Below are 15,346 nucleotides of genomic sequence, written 5' to 3' on the forward strand. Positions count from 1 at the left end.
TCTGAGTGCTCACTCTTATTCCCCAGTCCTTTACTTGGAGGGTGCATTAAGGGGATCTGAAGTTGTGTAATGCCTCTGGATGTCCACTAGGGGCCAGAGTGGCTGTGTGAGCCAGTGCGGTTGTGACTCGAGTCACCGAGGAACGGTTCCAAAAGGCTGACTCAGATGAGCTGGCACAAGGCAAGTCTCCTCAGACAGCCAGGTACACAGCCCTGTCTGCTGTCTGTGTCAACACCTTTCTCATTGTCCTTATCACTCTCCACCAAAACACACACACAAGATACACACGCGAGAACGTACACACGCACCCACACACACACAGAAGCAGCGGATGCCTTCTCTCACGCACGCGTACACATGCAGACATCACACGCACGCCCACAAACAATTTGGATTCTTGCCTTGCATACAGTGAAGGGGAGGATTTCCTGGTATGGGGTTTTCAGATCACATGGCAGGTTCTGTGGGGACACTCCCTTTGATCTGGTGTTTGCTCGTTTGGTCCGAAATCTTGCCTTCCCTCAACGCTTTCCCCAGTAAAGTGGGTCTCTTTCTCAAGGGCAACATTTGCATAATGGCAGTTCTCTCTCGTTTGGGTCATTAACATTTAAGCACACCGAACAGTTTGGGTTTTCCCTCTAATGGGAATCATTATATTTTGCTATTAGTAATGGGTACAAATGCATGCGATGTGGCTCTCTGTTATGGAAAAGGCTTATTTTGGGCATGTAAACACTGACCGTCTTCTCAATCCAACCGTGCAAAATGCACATGTGCCTGTAATCCTAACCGCTTTTATGGATCTGAAAAAACATTCGACCAGGATCACTGCAAAGGAAGAAAAACATAGGGGAATGAATCCCAAAAGTTTCATGTAATTTGATTAATTCGGTAAATGCAATAGAAAAAGAAATATATCACGTCTAAAACCGCTGCCCATCTATCATTTCATGTGTTCCATTTCCCATCTTGACGCCGTTACAACTTCCACCCAGAAGGAATTCCTTATATTCTTAGTTCATTCCACAATACCTTCAGGTATTATGAAGACTATCTTACAGTAAACAATACTCTTACATACATACTTTTTCCATGGTATGCACAAAACGCACACAAATTCGCTCCTATTTGTACTTCATGGAAATAAATGCATTGTGAGTTATTGAGAAAACAGCAGTTGATGCATTATTAGATTCATTAGCATTAGTCAGTTATCCCTGGAACAAAAACAGCTTTCTCAGTGAAGGCAGAAGCTCATTTTTCCATCCTAACCAGGCCCAAAAACTACTGTACAGAATATCTTTTCAAACATCTAATGCTGTCCTTGAGACTGAGGAGCAACAACATAATTTGATCAAAGTCTCACCCACACACATACATACAATTGGATTGATCAGAGCTAAACCCAGCCAGTGTTTCTTTTATCACAGTGTAACGGTATAATACGCCACCTAGTGTCAAATGCCGGAACATACAGCACAGAACCTCAACCAGCTTCGGCACATCAAAGCTGTAGTCTTCGACTAATGTCTGGCTTTTACAGTCCTCCTCGAATGAACTCTCTTTCACGGTCTCTCAGAATCCTCCCTTCCTGTATCAGTTCCGGTTGCTTCTCTCAGGGTATTTCTTTCTCTCTGTCCAGGCAGATGTCCGCCAGTGTTTTGAACTTGGACCCCAGCGAGTCCAGGAAGTCCAGGTTGTCCTGGTCCCCGAAGTCGCTGCAGCAGCCCACCGAGCCCGCCGGCGAACATTCCCCCTCGTAGCCGTACGGCGTGAGGAGGTCGTCCGCGTAGCGTTCCTCCGCCTCATCGCCCAAATACCCCAGTTTCTGTCGGACACAGAGAGAGACACACGTTCAATCACAAATGGCAGTTTGTCATTTCAATACAACCCACGACTCTAAACAGACGGGTAAGAAGTGAATATAATCCATGATCGTCATTCGTATCCATTAGGAATAGTGTCGTTGTTTCGGAGTGTACCTTGACTAGATAAATGCCGTTGGTCTCCCAAGTGTAGAGAGCAGAGAGCTGGGACTGTTTGAGCAAGGCAGCGTCGGTGTAGGTGGCGCCCCCGTACTGCCCGGAGGAGTAAAAACCCTTCTGTCCCTGAGACAGGAAGTCCCGCCTGCTTGTCTGGTAGAAGCTGTTCTGGCTCATCTGCTGGCCAATCAGATGCTGATTTATCTGCTGACCAGTCTGATGCTGGCTGACAGGCGACGTCGCCCCCATCCTGTCCAGGAATCCCTTCTTGAGCGAGCCGTCCGCGCTGTCGCAGGTGGGGGGGATGGTGAGAAGGTGGGCGGACTTCTAGGGAAGGGCGACAGAGTCGCTTAGAAACAATGGCTAGACCCGCTCACACACAGCGAATAAAGTCATGAATAAAAGAGAGGAGAAAGTTGAAACTGATCTCACCACTTCCTCCCCCGGAGCCTCTGTGTTGGACATCAGCAGCATTCCACCATTGGAGTCGTCGATGTAGACCTTCTCCCCTTTCGTGGTGCAGGCAAACACAAAGAGGATGCCTGGAAGCAGACCGCGAGAAGGTTGAATATCATCACTGCCACACCACCAAACACGATGAAAGGTTTCTGATGCACCCATGTGGCTTGACGGGGATAGAGTTGGCCGCAAGTGCGTGGCAACATGTGGACCTCATCATTTGTTGCCGGTGACATTCGGCGCCAATCAACAGAAATGCTTTACCCATTAGTCATCCCCTGTGTACGTGTGTGTCTTTGTGGTGTATGTATGTGTGTGTGTGTCGTGTGTGTGTGTGTGTGTGTGCCACTCACACAGCAGCAGGAGCAGTAGGAGAGCCAGCAGCATGGCCAGGACCCCCCACACCCCCAGCGTGGCAGAGCTCCTCTGGGGGGCGCACTGTTCCCCCAGGCAGCGGCACACGCGCACCTGCACCTCGTGGACCCCGCCTTTGTCCTGCAGGTCGCTCACGCGCACGGGAACCCGGTACAGCCCTCTTGACATGTCCGTCGCCTGCTCCAGCACCGCCGAGTTGTCTGGAGGGAAAGGGAAAGTGGAAAGAGAGAGTGAGAGTGAGAACGAGGAAGAGAGAGAGAGAGAGAGAGAGTCAGAACGAGAGAGCAATACAAAGAGAAAGACACAGGGAAAAGAGAAAGAGAGAGAGCGAGAGAGCGAGAGCGAGAGAGAGAGAGCGAGAGAGAGAGACAGAGAGAGAGAGACAGAGAGACAGAGAGAGAGAGAGATAGAGAGAGAGAGGGGGAGAGAGAGAGAGAGACAGAGAGACAGAGAGAGAGAGAGAGAGAGAGAGAGAGAGAGAGAGAGAGATAGAGAGAGAGAGGGGGAGAGAGAGAGAGAGAGAGAGAGAGGGAGGGGGAGAGAGAGAGGGGGAGAGAGAGAGAGAGAGAGAGAGAGAGGGAGAGAGAGAGAGAGAGGGTGGTGAAATGACTCAGCACAGATCAGAGCAGGGGGATCCGTGTGACACGGCGTACACACAGAGAGACACCATGAGGAGATAACAGTCAGCACGATGTTCCAAAGGTTAAGAGCAGCTGTAAGCCTCTAGCCCGGCCTTCTGCGGAACTGAAAGTCTGCATGTGTGTGTGTGTGTGCGCCCCCGTGTCTGTGCGTGTTTGCACACGTTCCGTCGATTCCACCCGCCGCTCGGGCATTTCATCCGTTTCCCATTGCGGGTGCTGGGGGTGAAGCGGTGTGGGGTGTCGACAAGCCTCGTCCACAGATCTATTAGAAGTCGGTCTAAATGGAAGGGTGACATTTCCTACGTGTTTCCCTGACATTTCGGTTGGCATTTCTTCCTCTTTCAGAGGCAAGCATAGATCTGGTCCTACCCCAGACACGGACCCTGGACATCGGGCCATCTGGGCTAGCATGCTGCGGAGAGCCACCGCTCGGATGTGGAGTGTGTGTGTGTGTGTGTGTGTGTGAGATGACGACAGGGTTCTCCACTCTGCTCCCCTCCACCTCAAAGAGACTCTGTCTCTAAACTCCATTCAGAATTAATGACCACACATCTCTCCAGAGCTGGCTCTAGTAACAAGCTTGTGAAGATATCAACCCTGCCTATACATTATTAAAAGCCTAATGAATCATTGATCGAGGAGAAGTTAAAAGACATTTGTGGATGTGAGATCTTTCTCATTTGAATAAATGGAAAGTGGATGAGTGGTGCCCAAGGGCTACATTAGGGGTCACTAAACGTCACACCAATTGATTTGTAGGTTCTAGGCACACAGTTCGAAATTCACGCCGCACATCGGCTTACGGGGGAGGGCATGTCGTGCCTCGAAGTCTGCAACACTTACTCTTGATGCTCGTCAGCCTCCATTTCCCATCATGCCCATCTGGCAGCTGGAAGTTGAAGGGGGTGGAGTAAGGCGGGAGGTCCCGGTCCACCGCCACGATGGTGACGGAGCCCCTCCCCCCGTCCGGCTCTTCGCACAGCACCAGCTCCCCCCCGTCGATCTCCGGCACGTTGTCGTTCACGTCCTTGATCAGGAGGGTAACCGTGCCGATGCCTGACTTGCCACCTGGGACACGGAGAGGAGACAATAACGTGAGGGTCAGGGGTCAGGGGCGTCCATTTGTAGCTTTATAGAGAGACTGAGAAGGAAACGTCTCCTAGTTGATGATCCCCTTTAGGGCATTGATGTTTAGACCCTGATGAGCACTGATGGACCGAGCGTGACAGGAATGTCCCCCCTCCCAAATCCTGTCACACGTCTCATGACCAGAACAGAGAAACGTCTGTTGTTGTTGAAATGTTTGAACAAGACAAGAAAAGAACCGAGTTTCACACCTTTGAGAGGATTTTCCATAACACACCCAGGTTTACTGTCCAGAACAACCCTGCTCATCTAAGTAGCGAGTGAATAGTGAGTCTTTATGAGCAGGTAAGTCAGACAGACAGTGCAGATAAGATAATAAGAAGGTAGGGGAAGGTAGTTGGGGGCGGAATGGGCGTGGTGGGTTGTTCAAAGGGTAAAACGCAAGGTGCCCTGAGAAATGTGACACGCACTTGTATTTCTGAATTTTCCAAAAGAAACAACCGTAGGAAAAGGCTCCCGTTCCCATGTTCAGAAGGCTTGGGTTTCTACTCACTCTTGTCCACTGCTTTGATAGTGATATTGTACATGGCGTTGGTGACCAGAGGAGATTCCAGGTCTATGGTGTTGGCCACCTTCAGCTCTCCTGTGTTTTCCCCAACATTGATCCACGAGCCGGGGTCAGACACGCTGTAATACCTACAGACACACACACACACACAGGACACACAGCTAGATATGGCGTGGGTGCAGGTCTGCACCGTGAACCCTACAGTACACAGTAACAAGACACACAGGGCCTCATGTACGTACATTTGCAAACGTAGCGTTATTAGCGCCATGGCTAACCCGCAGATTGCGCATGCTGTGATACTTCAGTTTATGTTGTATTTACGAATCCGGCAGTTCAGCAGGTAATCAGCGTTTAAATGCGCAGTTGAATGGGCCTCCTCTCTTTCTATCATGGATCAGCCACCAAAGTCAAAACAGCGAAAACAAAGATTTAGTGATAACGAAATTGATGTGCTTGTTCATGAGGTAACAGCGAATTTAAATATTATACAAGGCCGGAATTCCACACTGACACAAAAACAAAAAATGCTATCTGGAAATTAAATTATGCTATTACAAATTCCAATTCTCAACTGAGAAAATGTAATCCTTGTGGCAAAAATCCTTTCAGATCTTCTCCTCGGCCTATGTCTTGGTGTGGCTCGGATTACTGCTGTCATTTCACCATTAGACATATGCTAAGGAACCCACGTGCATCCAGCTTAACACCAGAGGCGCAGAATTTTCACCGCAAAATAGAGGCGCGCTTTCACGGCGGTTCTTGTACATACCGCGGAATACATCATTAGGCGCACTTTACGCATCCCCTCCCATCTCTTTATGGGAAACTCCCACTTTCCCCTTGACCCTCCCGTGAATGCATGTGCATGACACGGAAAAGCGCAATTTCCCATTTTCAGTTCCCGCGACAGGCAGTCGGCACTTTGACCTCAGTGCGGCATGTTTGCACATACCTCGCCATGCTTTTAGGCGCAAATTGCGAAACAAATACGCCTGAAGTGGGCGCAAAAGCGTTAGTACATGAGGCCCACAGTGTGCTGCATTAAAATCCTACTTCAAATTCCCGTTGCCACTATAAGCTCTCACTTAGAAATCTGTGTTATGGTGAAGTTACGCTTTATCCTGTTCCTTCACAGTAATATATTTGTAGACCATTCAATTGCTTCAGTTCAGTTCAATGGAACGAAACGCAACTCGATTCATGTCTATATGTCCGAAACCCCCTGATTCCTACACTCTGTTCTAAGGGTGTTAGCGGGGGCCCAGCAGGGGGTACCTCATTCCAGCACTGCTCTTGGTCTCAGGGTCCAGGGCGGCGTAGGTACTCAGTAGGGTTCCGTTGGGTGTGTTCTCATTGACCAGGAGAACCAGGTGTGGGGGGCTGAACTCGGGCCCTTCGTCCACGTCCCCCACGCTCAGCTCCAGGGGGATGGAGACCCAGGAGCCGGACGTACCCGCCAGCGGGGCCTCGTTCTGGGCCGTCACCTTCATCTTCACCACCTTGCCCTTCTCATAGTCCAGTGGCTGAGGGTGGAAGAGAGGAAATGAGGTCAGACTTCCTTTTTAGTGTTTGAATTGGCCGGACCTGCATTCCAGAGTCGCTGCCAAGCTCTAGTGTGATAAAGCACTTGATTCCATCCTCTCACACATTTAGCACCCAGTTAATGGACGGCACAGAGATGCTGTGACCTGCTAATAATAGCAACTCACACACACACTCTTATCATTCCTGTGCAATAACACCACATTACACACGCACGCACACACGCACACAAACAATGCATGCACACATGCGGTCGCTGACGCACACTGGCAATCTACGTAGACAAACAAACCAAGCTTGCACACCAACACACACATTGGGCAAATATGCCAGACGAAGTTCCCAGCTCAGCCCTCCAAAGAGCTGACTCTCAGTTTTCTCAATGATATCAGAAAGCTCACATATTCACCACCCATTAATCTGTGTCACAACCTCAGTCTATGCCAGACTCTCATTGTGTCACTCTGTGGTTTGCACCTTTCAGTTGGGAGTGTGTGTGTGTGTGTGGGTGTGTGTGTGTAAAGGGCCTCATTGTCTGTTATCTGTCTGTTATGTCTCACCTTAACGACATACAGCAGGCCTTCGTTGGTTTCAGGGTCTGTGTCGATCCTGAAATTCCCGTTCTCGTTGCCCTCGGTGATCACAAACTTGGCATTCCAGTTCTTGGTCTTCTTTTCGTCCTTATCGTCCACAGGAATCCGCAGGACCAGCACCTCCGCTTGGTTTTCGTCGATTCTCGCCTTGTACTGCGAAACACAGTCACAGCATTCCCTTGACGCAATACCGCAAAACATCCTGAGGTGCTACACGATAACTGCCACCCCTGAAAATACCACTAACGCGGGTCAGACTGGCCGTCGGGAGAGTCAGGAGATTTCCTGAACGGCCGGTCAAACGGCCGCGGCATGAGGTAAAAAATATATATATATATATAATACACGGTCGTGGCCTGTCTGCATTTCAAAGTCCCGGGACGTTTTTCAGTCCCAGCCCTACCTGCCACTAACAATTAGCCTAGGGCTTTCCACTTCTCTGTGTTGGTCTGAAGACAGGCAAAGTCAGAGAGCTTGCATCATACACACACCACACACTATTGTGCTGTGAGATTTTATCTGATACATTGTTTCCCATGACAAAATCCATGCAGCCATTACGTTTTATGGACAAATTCTGAACCAAACCTCTGACAGGGTGGGGCAGGGTGGTTGGGTGGGGTAGGGTGAGGGGCGGGGTAGGAACCAGATACGCCAGATGGTTTGTTACACAGAAACATCTGGGAAGTTGGCTTTGGAAACTGTTTGGGAATAAGCGGGCTCTTTCAAAAATGACTTAGCAGGTGATTGAATGAACCAACTGTCAATCACCATCTTCATGGGCTGTCACACTGAAACCACGCCCGTAGCTGCCAGTAGTTAGACAAAGGTCGTTGAGCCCTCCAAGCCATTAAGTTCAGCCCCAGGTTCATAACTTGAAGCCTGGAAAACTGGAATCAAGAGAGATGGTGATCTCGTGGATCCAGTTGCCTCGCAACGTAAAGGGGAGGAGCAGGGGTTGAAAAGGCCAAACGAAAGGCCAAACGTTGAAAAGGTAGTTTTGGTACGTGAAGGAATGTGTGCATCTGAACCTGCCTTTGTCCCTTTGTATAACTCCGGGGCTAACCGGATGAGCGACCATTAGCATCTGTCTTTCCGGACGACAAGAAGGACCTACTGTGGCTTCTCTGAAGGTAGGAGGGTTGTCATTGATGTCCACCAGCGTCACGGTTGCCGTGGCGGTGTTAGAGAGGCCGTTCCTCGCGCCATTCATGTCCCTGATCTCCACGACGACTTTGTGCACCACCTGAACCTGAACACCACAAACACAGATACCACGCAGTTAAGCAATGTCTTCCACACGGCTAAACCAGACAGTTTTACCAACTGCCACAAAGGCAAATGATTCTGCTATAACTGTTGTAAATCCAGCCAATGAATTCGGCAAAATCTTGATGTTTCGCCTGTCTCAGTGTGAATCTGCCTAGCAACAGAGCTGGAGGAAGGATGAGGGAGGATGAGGGAGGATGAGGGTGAGGGACGAGGGAGGATGAGGGATGAGGGAGGATGAGGGTGAGGGATGAGGGAGGATGAGGGAGGATGAGGATGAGGGATGAGGGAGGATGAGGGTGAGGGATGAGGGAGGATGAGGGTGAGGAAGGATGAGGGAGGATGAGGGTGAGGAAGGATGAGGGTGAGGGATGAGGAAGGATGAGGGAGGGTGAGGGATGAGGGATGAGGGAGGATGAGGGTGAGGAAGGATGAGGGAAGGTGAGGGATGAGGGAGGATGAGGGAGGGTGAGGGATGAGGGAGGATGAGGAATGAGGATATCCGGGAGGCCCCACCTCTCTGTCCAGGTTGCCAGACTTGGCTTTGAGCATTCCACTTTCAGGGTGGATGGAGAAGAGCTCGATGCCACTCAGGAGGGAGTATTTGATCTTAACGTGGAGGGTGTCCTTAGCATCCAGGTCAGTGGCAGTCACGAGTCCAATCTCAGTATCTACAGAGAGGCAGGCAAAGAGAGTCATGGGAAAGAGAGATGGAGAGAGAGACAGAGACACACTTGCTGAGGGACTTAAAGGATCTCTTTAAATAACTTAGGATAGTTGTTGGCACACATTGTGAACACACAAACACACACACACACGCAGCGCCATGTTCTCACCAGGGCTACACTGCTCTGACACAGCGAACTCGAGGGGTCCGGAGAAGGTCGGAGCGTTGTCGTTCATGTCGTCCACCAACACAGTGATGTCCAAGGGCCGGTCAGTCTCCTCCTTGGTGATAATGTCAAAGACCCGAGCTGTGAACTACACAGTAAGATATGAGATACAGTCAGTATGACTCCATACACAGGTGTCGGAAGAAACTAGAAGACTTGCCCTTCATACTTACCACAATTTATTTTGCCTTTCTATAAAGACAGTTGGAGACTGAGACATGAAACCAGGAAGAAAAAGAGATAGAGGGGGAAAGACATGCAGGAAATGACCCATAGCCGGAATTGAACCCCTGTGTAAAGGCCTTGTGTTCCGTACTTACCACAAACTTGGGGAACTGCTCGCGGTCCACGGCGTACCACACCTTTACCATGCCAGTCAGCCTTTCCACAGAGAACAACCCCTTCGGAGGTAGGGTGACCCCTGGACCGCTGATCTCGTAATACACAGTATAGTTCACCATTGAATCAGACCCCACCTAGGGAACAGAGAGAGGGGGGGGGGGGGGGGGGGGTAGGGGTTGAGAGAGTAGGAGAGACATTTTTCCAAAAAAGAAAATATTGTATGAGGGTATTGCTCATGGTCATTTGGAGTAGAGGAGAAGAGAGAGGACAGGGATAGAAAGAAAAGTAGTGGTGATAGAAGCTATGCTAATCTAGCGAGAATGACGACAGGACGTTCTCACCAGTTCCACATTCTTGGGGAATGGAGGCACATCGTTTTCGATGATGTTGAAAGGCAGCGGGCTCCATCTCCTCTTGGTGCGCCGGAGGACAGCGGGATTGGAGCCTTTCTGACCAGGCATGTGATAGGGCACCCTTCTGGGCACATGGGCTGGCACCTGGGGATAATCACAGTCACAGCTGAAATACACGACGTCTCAAATCAGCTCTCTGTGGCCGCAGCGATCCACTGGCGTGGCTCACAGTGAATCACAGTCATTTTGTGGGCCTTGTTTACTTGAGGGAAATTATAAGGAAGGAAGTCTCAAGGAAGGAAGTCTCTGAACCCTCCCCATTCCCCTCACCGGCTCCGGGGATGTGGACAGGAGACGGACGTTGATCGCCCAGCGGTGTCCCGCCCCGTCCCACACCCACACCAAGAAGGACTTCCCCTCTTCCATCACGCTGGTCAGATGGATGGTGACGATGGTGCCATCCGCCCGCACGGCAAAGTCAGGGTCTGCCGAGACCAGCCGCCGTCCCCCTCCATGGCAACCTGACAAAGGCACTGCTTGGCCAACACACACACACACACACAGAGAATAGTCAACACAGAACTACTGTACCTACTGGGCACACAGATTCCCATAAACAGACAGGCATGGTTCTGTTTACTGGCAGACAGGCAAAAGGAGGTACGACCAGAGACTCATAAGATCGGTGTTCCGTACCTTCAGAGACAACATAGCCAGGCTGGAGTTCTGCAGGCACTATGGCTTGGATTGATTGCGGAACACACAACTCAACAGGTGCTGGTATGAGCTGGAAACAACAGGAGAGGACAAGGTTAACCCTAAGCAGTTACTAAGTCAAGATGGCTATTGTCTCTCTCCCTTTTCCTGCAAGAAGGTACTTCCCTTCTCAAGGACCTAACCCATGTGACTGTGATGATTGGATAAGTCAAAATGGCTATTGTTTCTCTCTCTCTCCCTGCATGAAGGTACTTTCCTTCTCAAGACCTAACCCGGCCATATGACTGTGATGATTGGATAATAGTTCCCCAGTCTAGCTACTCAATAGTGTAAATCGTTAAAAGACTATTGTTATAGTATCCCCACACTTTGGCGTATTATATGAGCATTACATTTCTGTAGGCTACCATTTACAATAGGCACACAAGGTCTAAGCATTCACATGTGTGAGGGGAACAAATTACTCATAACAACGTGAGTGACGAAACATCAAAGAACAATACGTGTCAGGGAACTCAAATCAAATTCCCTTGAAATATATTGGAATGCATAGTGCACTGACAGCAGGTATACGATTCCAGATAACATCACTATCTAAATATAAGGCCTGACACTCTCAGGCTGAGAGAGTGATTGCACGATCAGTCATGATTTATAGCCATGCAATACTATCTCCACAGAGATTCCTTTGTCTTAGTTCATCACATTGGATCACCTTTGACAGTCCCACCTAGTGTCTACAAATCATTAACGTAGCTAAAATGTTGGAGTAGCCTAACCGAGCACTGGTTAAAAAGTAATTTCTGCATATCTGGAGAAAGCAGCACAGAAAATCTTGAAATTATATTCCTCCAGTCATTGGGAAAAACGAAAGCTATTTTTCCCACATATTTATGAAAAGTGTTAAAAAAAGAGTGTTAAGAAAAGTGTCCACTTACTGTGGCTTTTTGCTACGACACAAAGCTTATTTGCTCCATACAACCCTATCGGTGGTTTACCAAACATAACGGTACGCTAGACATTGTACATTCAACTTGAACAGACATCAGTGCAGCTTTGTCACATCAATTACCTGCGGTTTAAAACAATAATTGACTTCACTTACCACTGCGAGCAGGCTAAAGCAGAATAAACCGCCCGGGGCCATAGCGCTCGGTGAACAACACTTAACGGCGGATCGACAGTCCCGCACAACTTGGAAGGGCGATGCCTTTCTGTGGGTGTGGGTTTCGGCTTTCAACACCAAATGACGACTTCAGCTCACTAATGTATTCAAAGGGTGTGTCATAGTCATAAAAAGGGTAAACTACGGATACAGATTCTGTCAGAAGCGTCCACCGACCCCTTCAGACTGAGGTCCCTCCTTCTGTCCTGCAGAGAATTGTTTTGACTCCACCTCCGCCAAGCATGTTCCAAATGTTGTGCAGGAAAACTTTCTCTACTTGTTTATGTGTGTGCGTGCATGTGTGTGTGTGTGTGTGTGTGCAACATGTCAAATAGCTGTTATATACTCATTTGTAATCCCAGTGTTACTTTTGTTAACAATATGTTATTGTTATGAGAACAAAGGAAATGTTGATTTAAGGTGAGAGGGAAGTTTACTGTAAAACATATCAAGATAAAGAGCAAGAGAAAGAGAGAGCTCAGAACAGAAGTCATGTCAACAGCTGCAGTATCAACAGACATGACCAATCCAACTAACCCGTGAATCAAACTCTGAATCATTTAGAATCAGACTCATGTCTAACCCACCGTCTGGTTCACACAGGTGGCTAAGAAGAAGTTTAACGGTCAACAAAAGGAGGACGTTTCGATCTAGATTTAAAGTATGTTTCTGAGGACAAACATACAGTCTTTTAATAGATTTCCCCGTTCCCCCAGAGACTCTGTAGTTTGTCTAAACTGCAGGAATGCAGGTCCATCCCTCTTTCTCTGGTGAAAGTGTGGTTTGGGTGTCTTTTGTGTGGGTGTGTGTGTGTGGGTGTGTGTGTGTGTGTGTGTGTGGGTGTGTGTGTGTGTGTGTGTGACTGCATGAGTGAGGGGCCAGGCAGGGGAGTGCAGGGACTGTGTCCATGCGGTGACCTCGCCGTTCACTCCTGCCTCCCCATGAAGATAAGACTGTGGGATTTCTGGAGAGTTCCGAGCCAAGCTATGCAAAACTCACCTGACGCACGCACACACATGCAAAGTCATCCAAGAGGAGCTAATCCACACCAAATGATTCACTGTGTTGCTTCTTTTCCATCTGGAATGTGTTTGAAAACTACCAGATTGTTTCTTGCTGTATTTCATCATAGAGTGGGTTAAGTGAGAACAGCCAACTGTCAGATTTAGTCAGGTCATGGGTGTGTTTGTGCACTCATTGTTTGGGTGTGTGCGTGTGTGTCGAGGGGTGTTCAGACCGTGCAGTTGAATGGGTCGATATCCAGCTCTGCATCGTGAGTGAGAGACCTAACGTTTCTGAGGTATGAGATAGAACAAAGAATGACTGGAATGTAGAATTGTTTGCGAAGGCTTTGGATGTGCAGGGACAGAGCCAGGACTTCAGGCACACAAACAAACACACACACACACACAAACATCCACAGGAGTCACAGGGTGGGGCAGACCCCAGAGATTGGAATGTAGCACTGCAGTGTCATGAGGAGAGTAAGCTCACACAGCCTCTGCCTCTCTTCCTCCCCTGGTTCCTCCCCACCCCTCCCCTGGTCTCTCCCCACCCCTGGTTCCTGCCCACCCCTCCCCTCCCCTGGTCCCTCCCCACCCCTCTCCTGGTTCCTGCCCACCCCTCCCCTGGTCCCTCCCCACCCTTCCCCTGGTTCCTCCACACCCCTCCCCTCCCCTGGTCCCACCCCACCCCTCTCCTGGTTCCTGCCCACCCCTCCCCTGGTCCCTCCCCACCCTTCCCCTGGTTCCTCCCCACCCCTCTCCTGGTCCCTCCCCACCCCTCCCCTGGTCCCTCCCCACCCCTCTCCTGGTTCCTGCCCACCCCTCCCCTGGTCCCACCCCTCCCTTCCCCTGGTTCCTCCCCACCCCACCCCTCTCCTGGTCCCTCCCCACCCCTCTCCTGGTCCTTGCCCACCTTTCCCCACCCCTCCCCTGGTTCATCCCCTGGCCCCATTTCTTCCCTCTCATCTCCCCCTCCCAGCTCCACCCCTCCAGCCCCGCCTCTCAGCCCTCGCCCCTGGCTTCTGTCCAGAGACCAGGTTATCAACCTTCCACAGTGTCCAATTACAGCAGGAGAAAGGAGGAAATGAAACGGTTTGCTCAGACGGAACGTCCACGCTAACCAGTGACCCATGACAGCTAGACCACTCAGCTGAGATCTGCTTCGACATAAAATAGCTTATAAAGTTCTTCAGGGATACTTGACTCTATGTACCCATGCTGAAACATGATCACAGATGGTAATTGCCTTTGATGAGTTGACATGACATGGCAGTGATAAGTGGAAGATTTTGCTCAAGACAAATGATTCTGTTCCAAAGGATGTGTCCTTGCTGCACTTTATTCATCTAACCACACCCTTCACTTGACATGACGGAACCATAACAAGCTGTCACACCTATTTATCAAACCTGAGCAAAATGAGTGACCCTTTAACATATGAAACTACAGTTGGAGAGCGGTGGACATCTCTCTGTCTCCATCTGGTGGAAAGTGCTAATATGATGTTATTGCCGACTCGACTGAAGACGTTGTGCAAGTGTTCGTCAACAAGTTGTGTGCGTCAGACATTCCTGAGTACTCTTCTCATGCTTGGTGAAAGCGACAACATTCTTACACCTTTCAGAACAAGGAAGCTATCCTAGTTTATTCAACCTTGACTTAGAATGACGGTTGTTTTAACTAGCACATTCCTTATTCTTAATGCTTTTCTTTTGAAAGACTAAGGAATATCCTGATGCACACATTTTCATTTCATCTGTATTATTCTACCTCTCCTTGTCATCATGATGATGTTCCAGTAGAGGGACTCACAGAAGGGATAGTTGTATAGAGATGCATAATACCGCCCTCTAGTGGATGGAAAGGGTAACAGCACTCACAACTGTCAATGCTAACACAAGAAAATGACTCGGATGAAGCTGGACAAAATAAAAAAGAGCCCCTAAAAATGATTTAAATAATATCTTGTCTTCTCCAAAATTAATAACAATAATAATCTACTGAGACAAATCAAACATGTGTAAAGCTGGGATGAAAATCCTTGTTTACAAAGATGGCATTAGAGAATCTTACAGTTCATATTTCCCAGTACTATTTAGCACTACGTACTGTCCATCTACTCAGTGTATCTGAACCAAACATATTCTAAACCTGAAGAAAAACAGTTGTTACTGCCACCCCGAAGCTAGCTACAGCAGTTAGAGCATTAAACAATGTTGCCCAATGCTTAAATGGCGTGGGCTCAACCATGTCATTAAACCATTCACTAACAAGGCGTCGGCATCTGCTCCGAGCCCATGGCAGCCATTGCTGTTGAGATGATACAGCAGATACGCGGATGAGCATGCCAATCA

The 15,346-nt window shown here is 49.1% G+C and overlaps 1 protein-coding gene across 2 annotated transcripts; it reads right to left on the reverse strand.

Moving 5' to 3' along the window:
* Positions 1–855: 855 nt before the first annotated feature.
* LOC124487385 (desmocollin-2-like) lies at positions 856–12,181 on the reverse strand. 2 transcript variants are annotated; one of them, XM_047049676.1, is made up of 16 exons: positions 11,929–12,181; positions 10,803–10,893; positions 10,437–10,639; positions 10,095–10,250; positions 9,732–9,887; positions 9,355–9,499; positions 9,035–9,189; positions 8,367–8,501; positions 7,217–7,402; positions 6,390–6,637; positions 5,097–5,239; positions 4,301–4,525; positions 2,795–3,016; positions 2,415–2,524; positions 1,983–2,306; positions 856–1,828 (listed from the first exon to the last, which is right to left on the reverse strand). In XM_047049676.1, the coding sequence occupies exons 1-16, from the start codon at positions 11,968–11,970 to the stop codon at positions 1,616–1,618; spliced, it is 2,754 nt and encodes a 917-aa protein (XP_046905632.1). In that variant the 5' UTR covers positions 11,971–12,181; the 3' UTR covers positions 856–1,615. The 2 variants fall into 2 exon arrangements, with proteins under 2 accessions (XP_046905632.1, XP_046905631.1); XM_047049675.1 differs by having other exon boundaries at positions 1,983–2,309; positions 11,929–12,179.
* Positions 12,182–15,346: the final 3,165 nt, after the last annotated feature.

Source organism: Hypomesus transpacificus, chromosome 26, assembly GCF_021917145.1.
Source record: "Hypomesus transpacificus isolate Combined female chromosome 26, fHypTra1, whole genome shotgun sequence".
Classification (NCBI taxonomy): domain Eukaryota; kingdom Metazoa; phylum Chordata; class Actinopteri; order Osmeriformes; family Osmeridae; genus Hypomesus; species Hypomesus transpacificus.

Excerpts from the sequence above, each read along its gene's own strand:
- LOC124487385 (XM_047049675.1), bottom strand. The coding sequence starts at position 11,970 with ATGGCCCCGGGCGGTTTATTCTGCTTTAGCCTGCTCGCAGTG. Across the intron at positions 8,502-9,034 it reads CTGGCAACCTGGACAGAGAG|GTTCAGGTGGTGCACAAAGT; the intron begins GTGGGGCCTCCC and ends TGTGGTGTTCAG. Across the intron at positions 3,017-4,300 it reads GAGGCTGACGAGCATCAAGA|ACAACTCGGCGGTGCTGGAG; the intron begins GTAAGTGTTGCA and ends CTTTCCCTCCAG.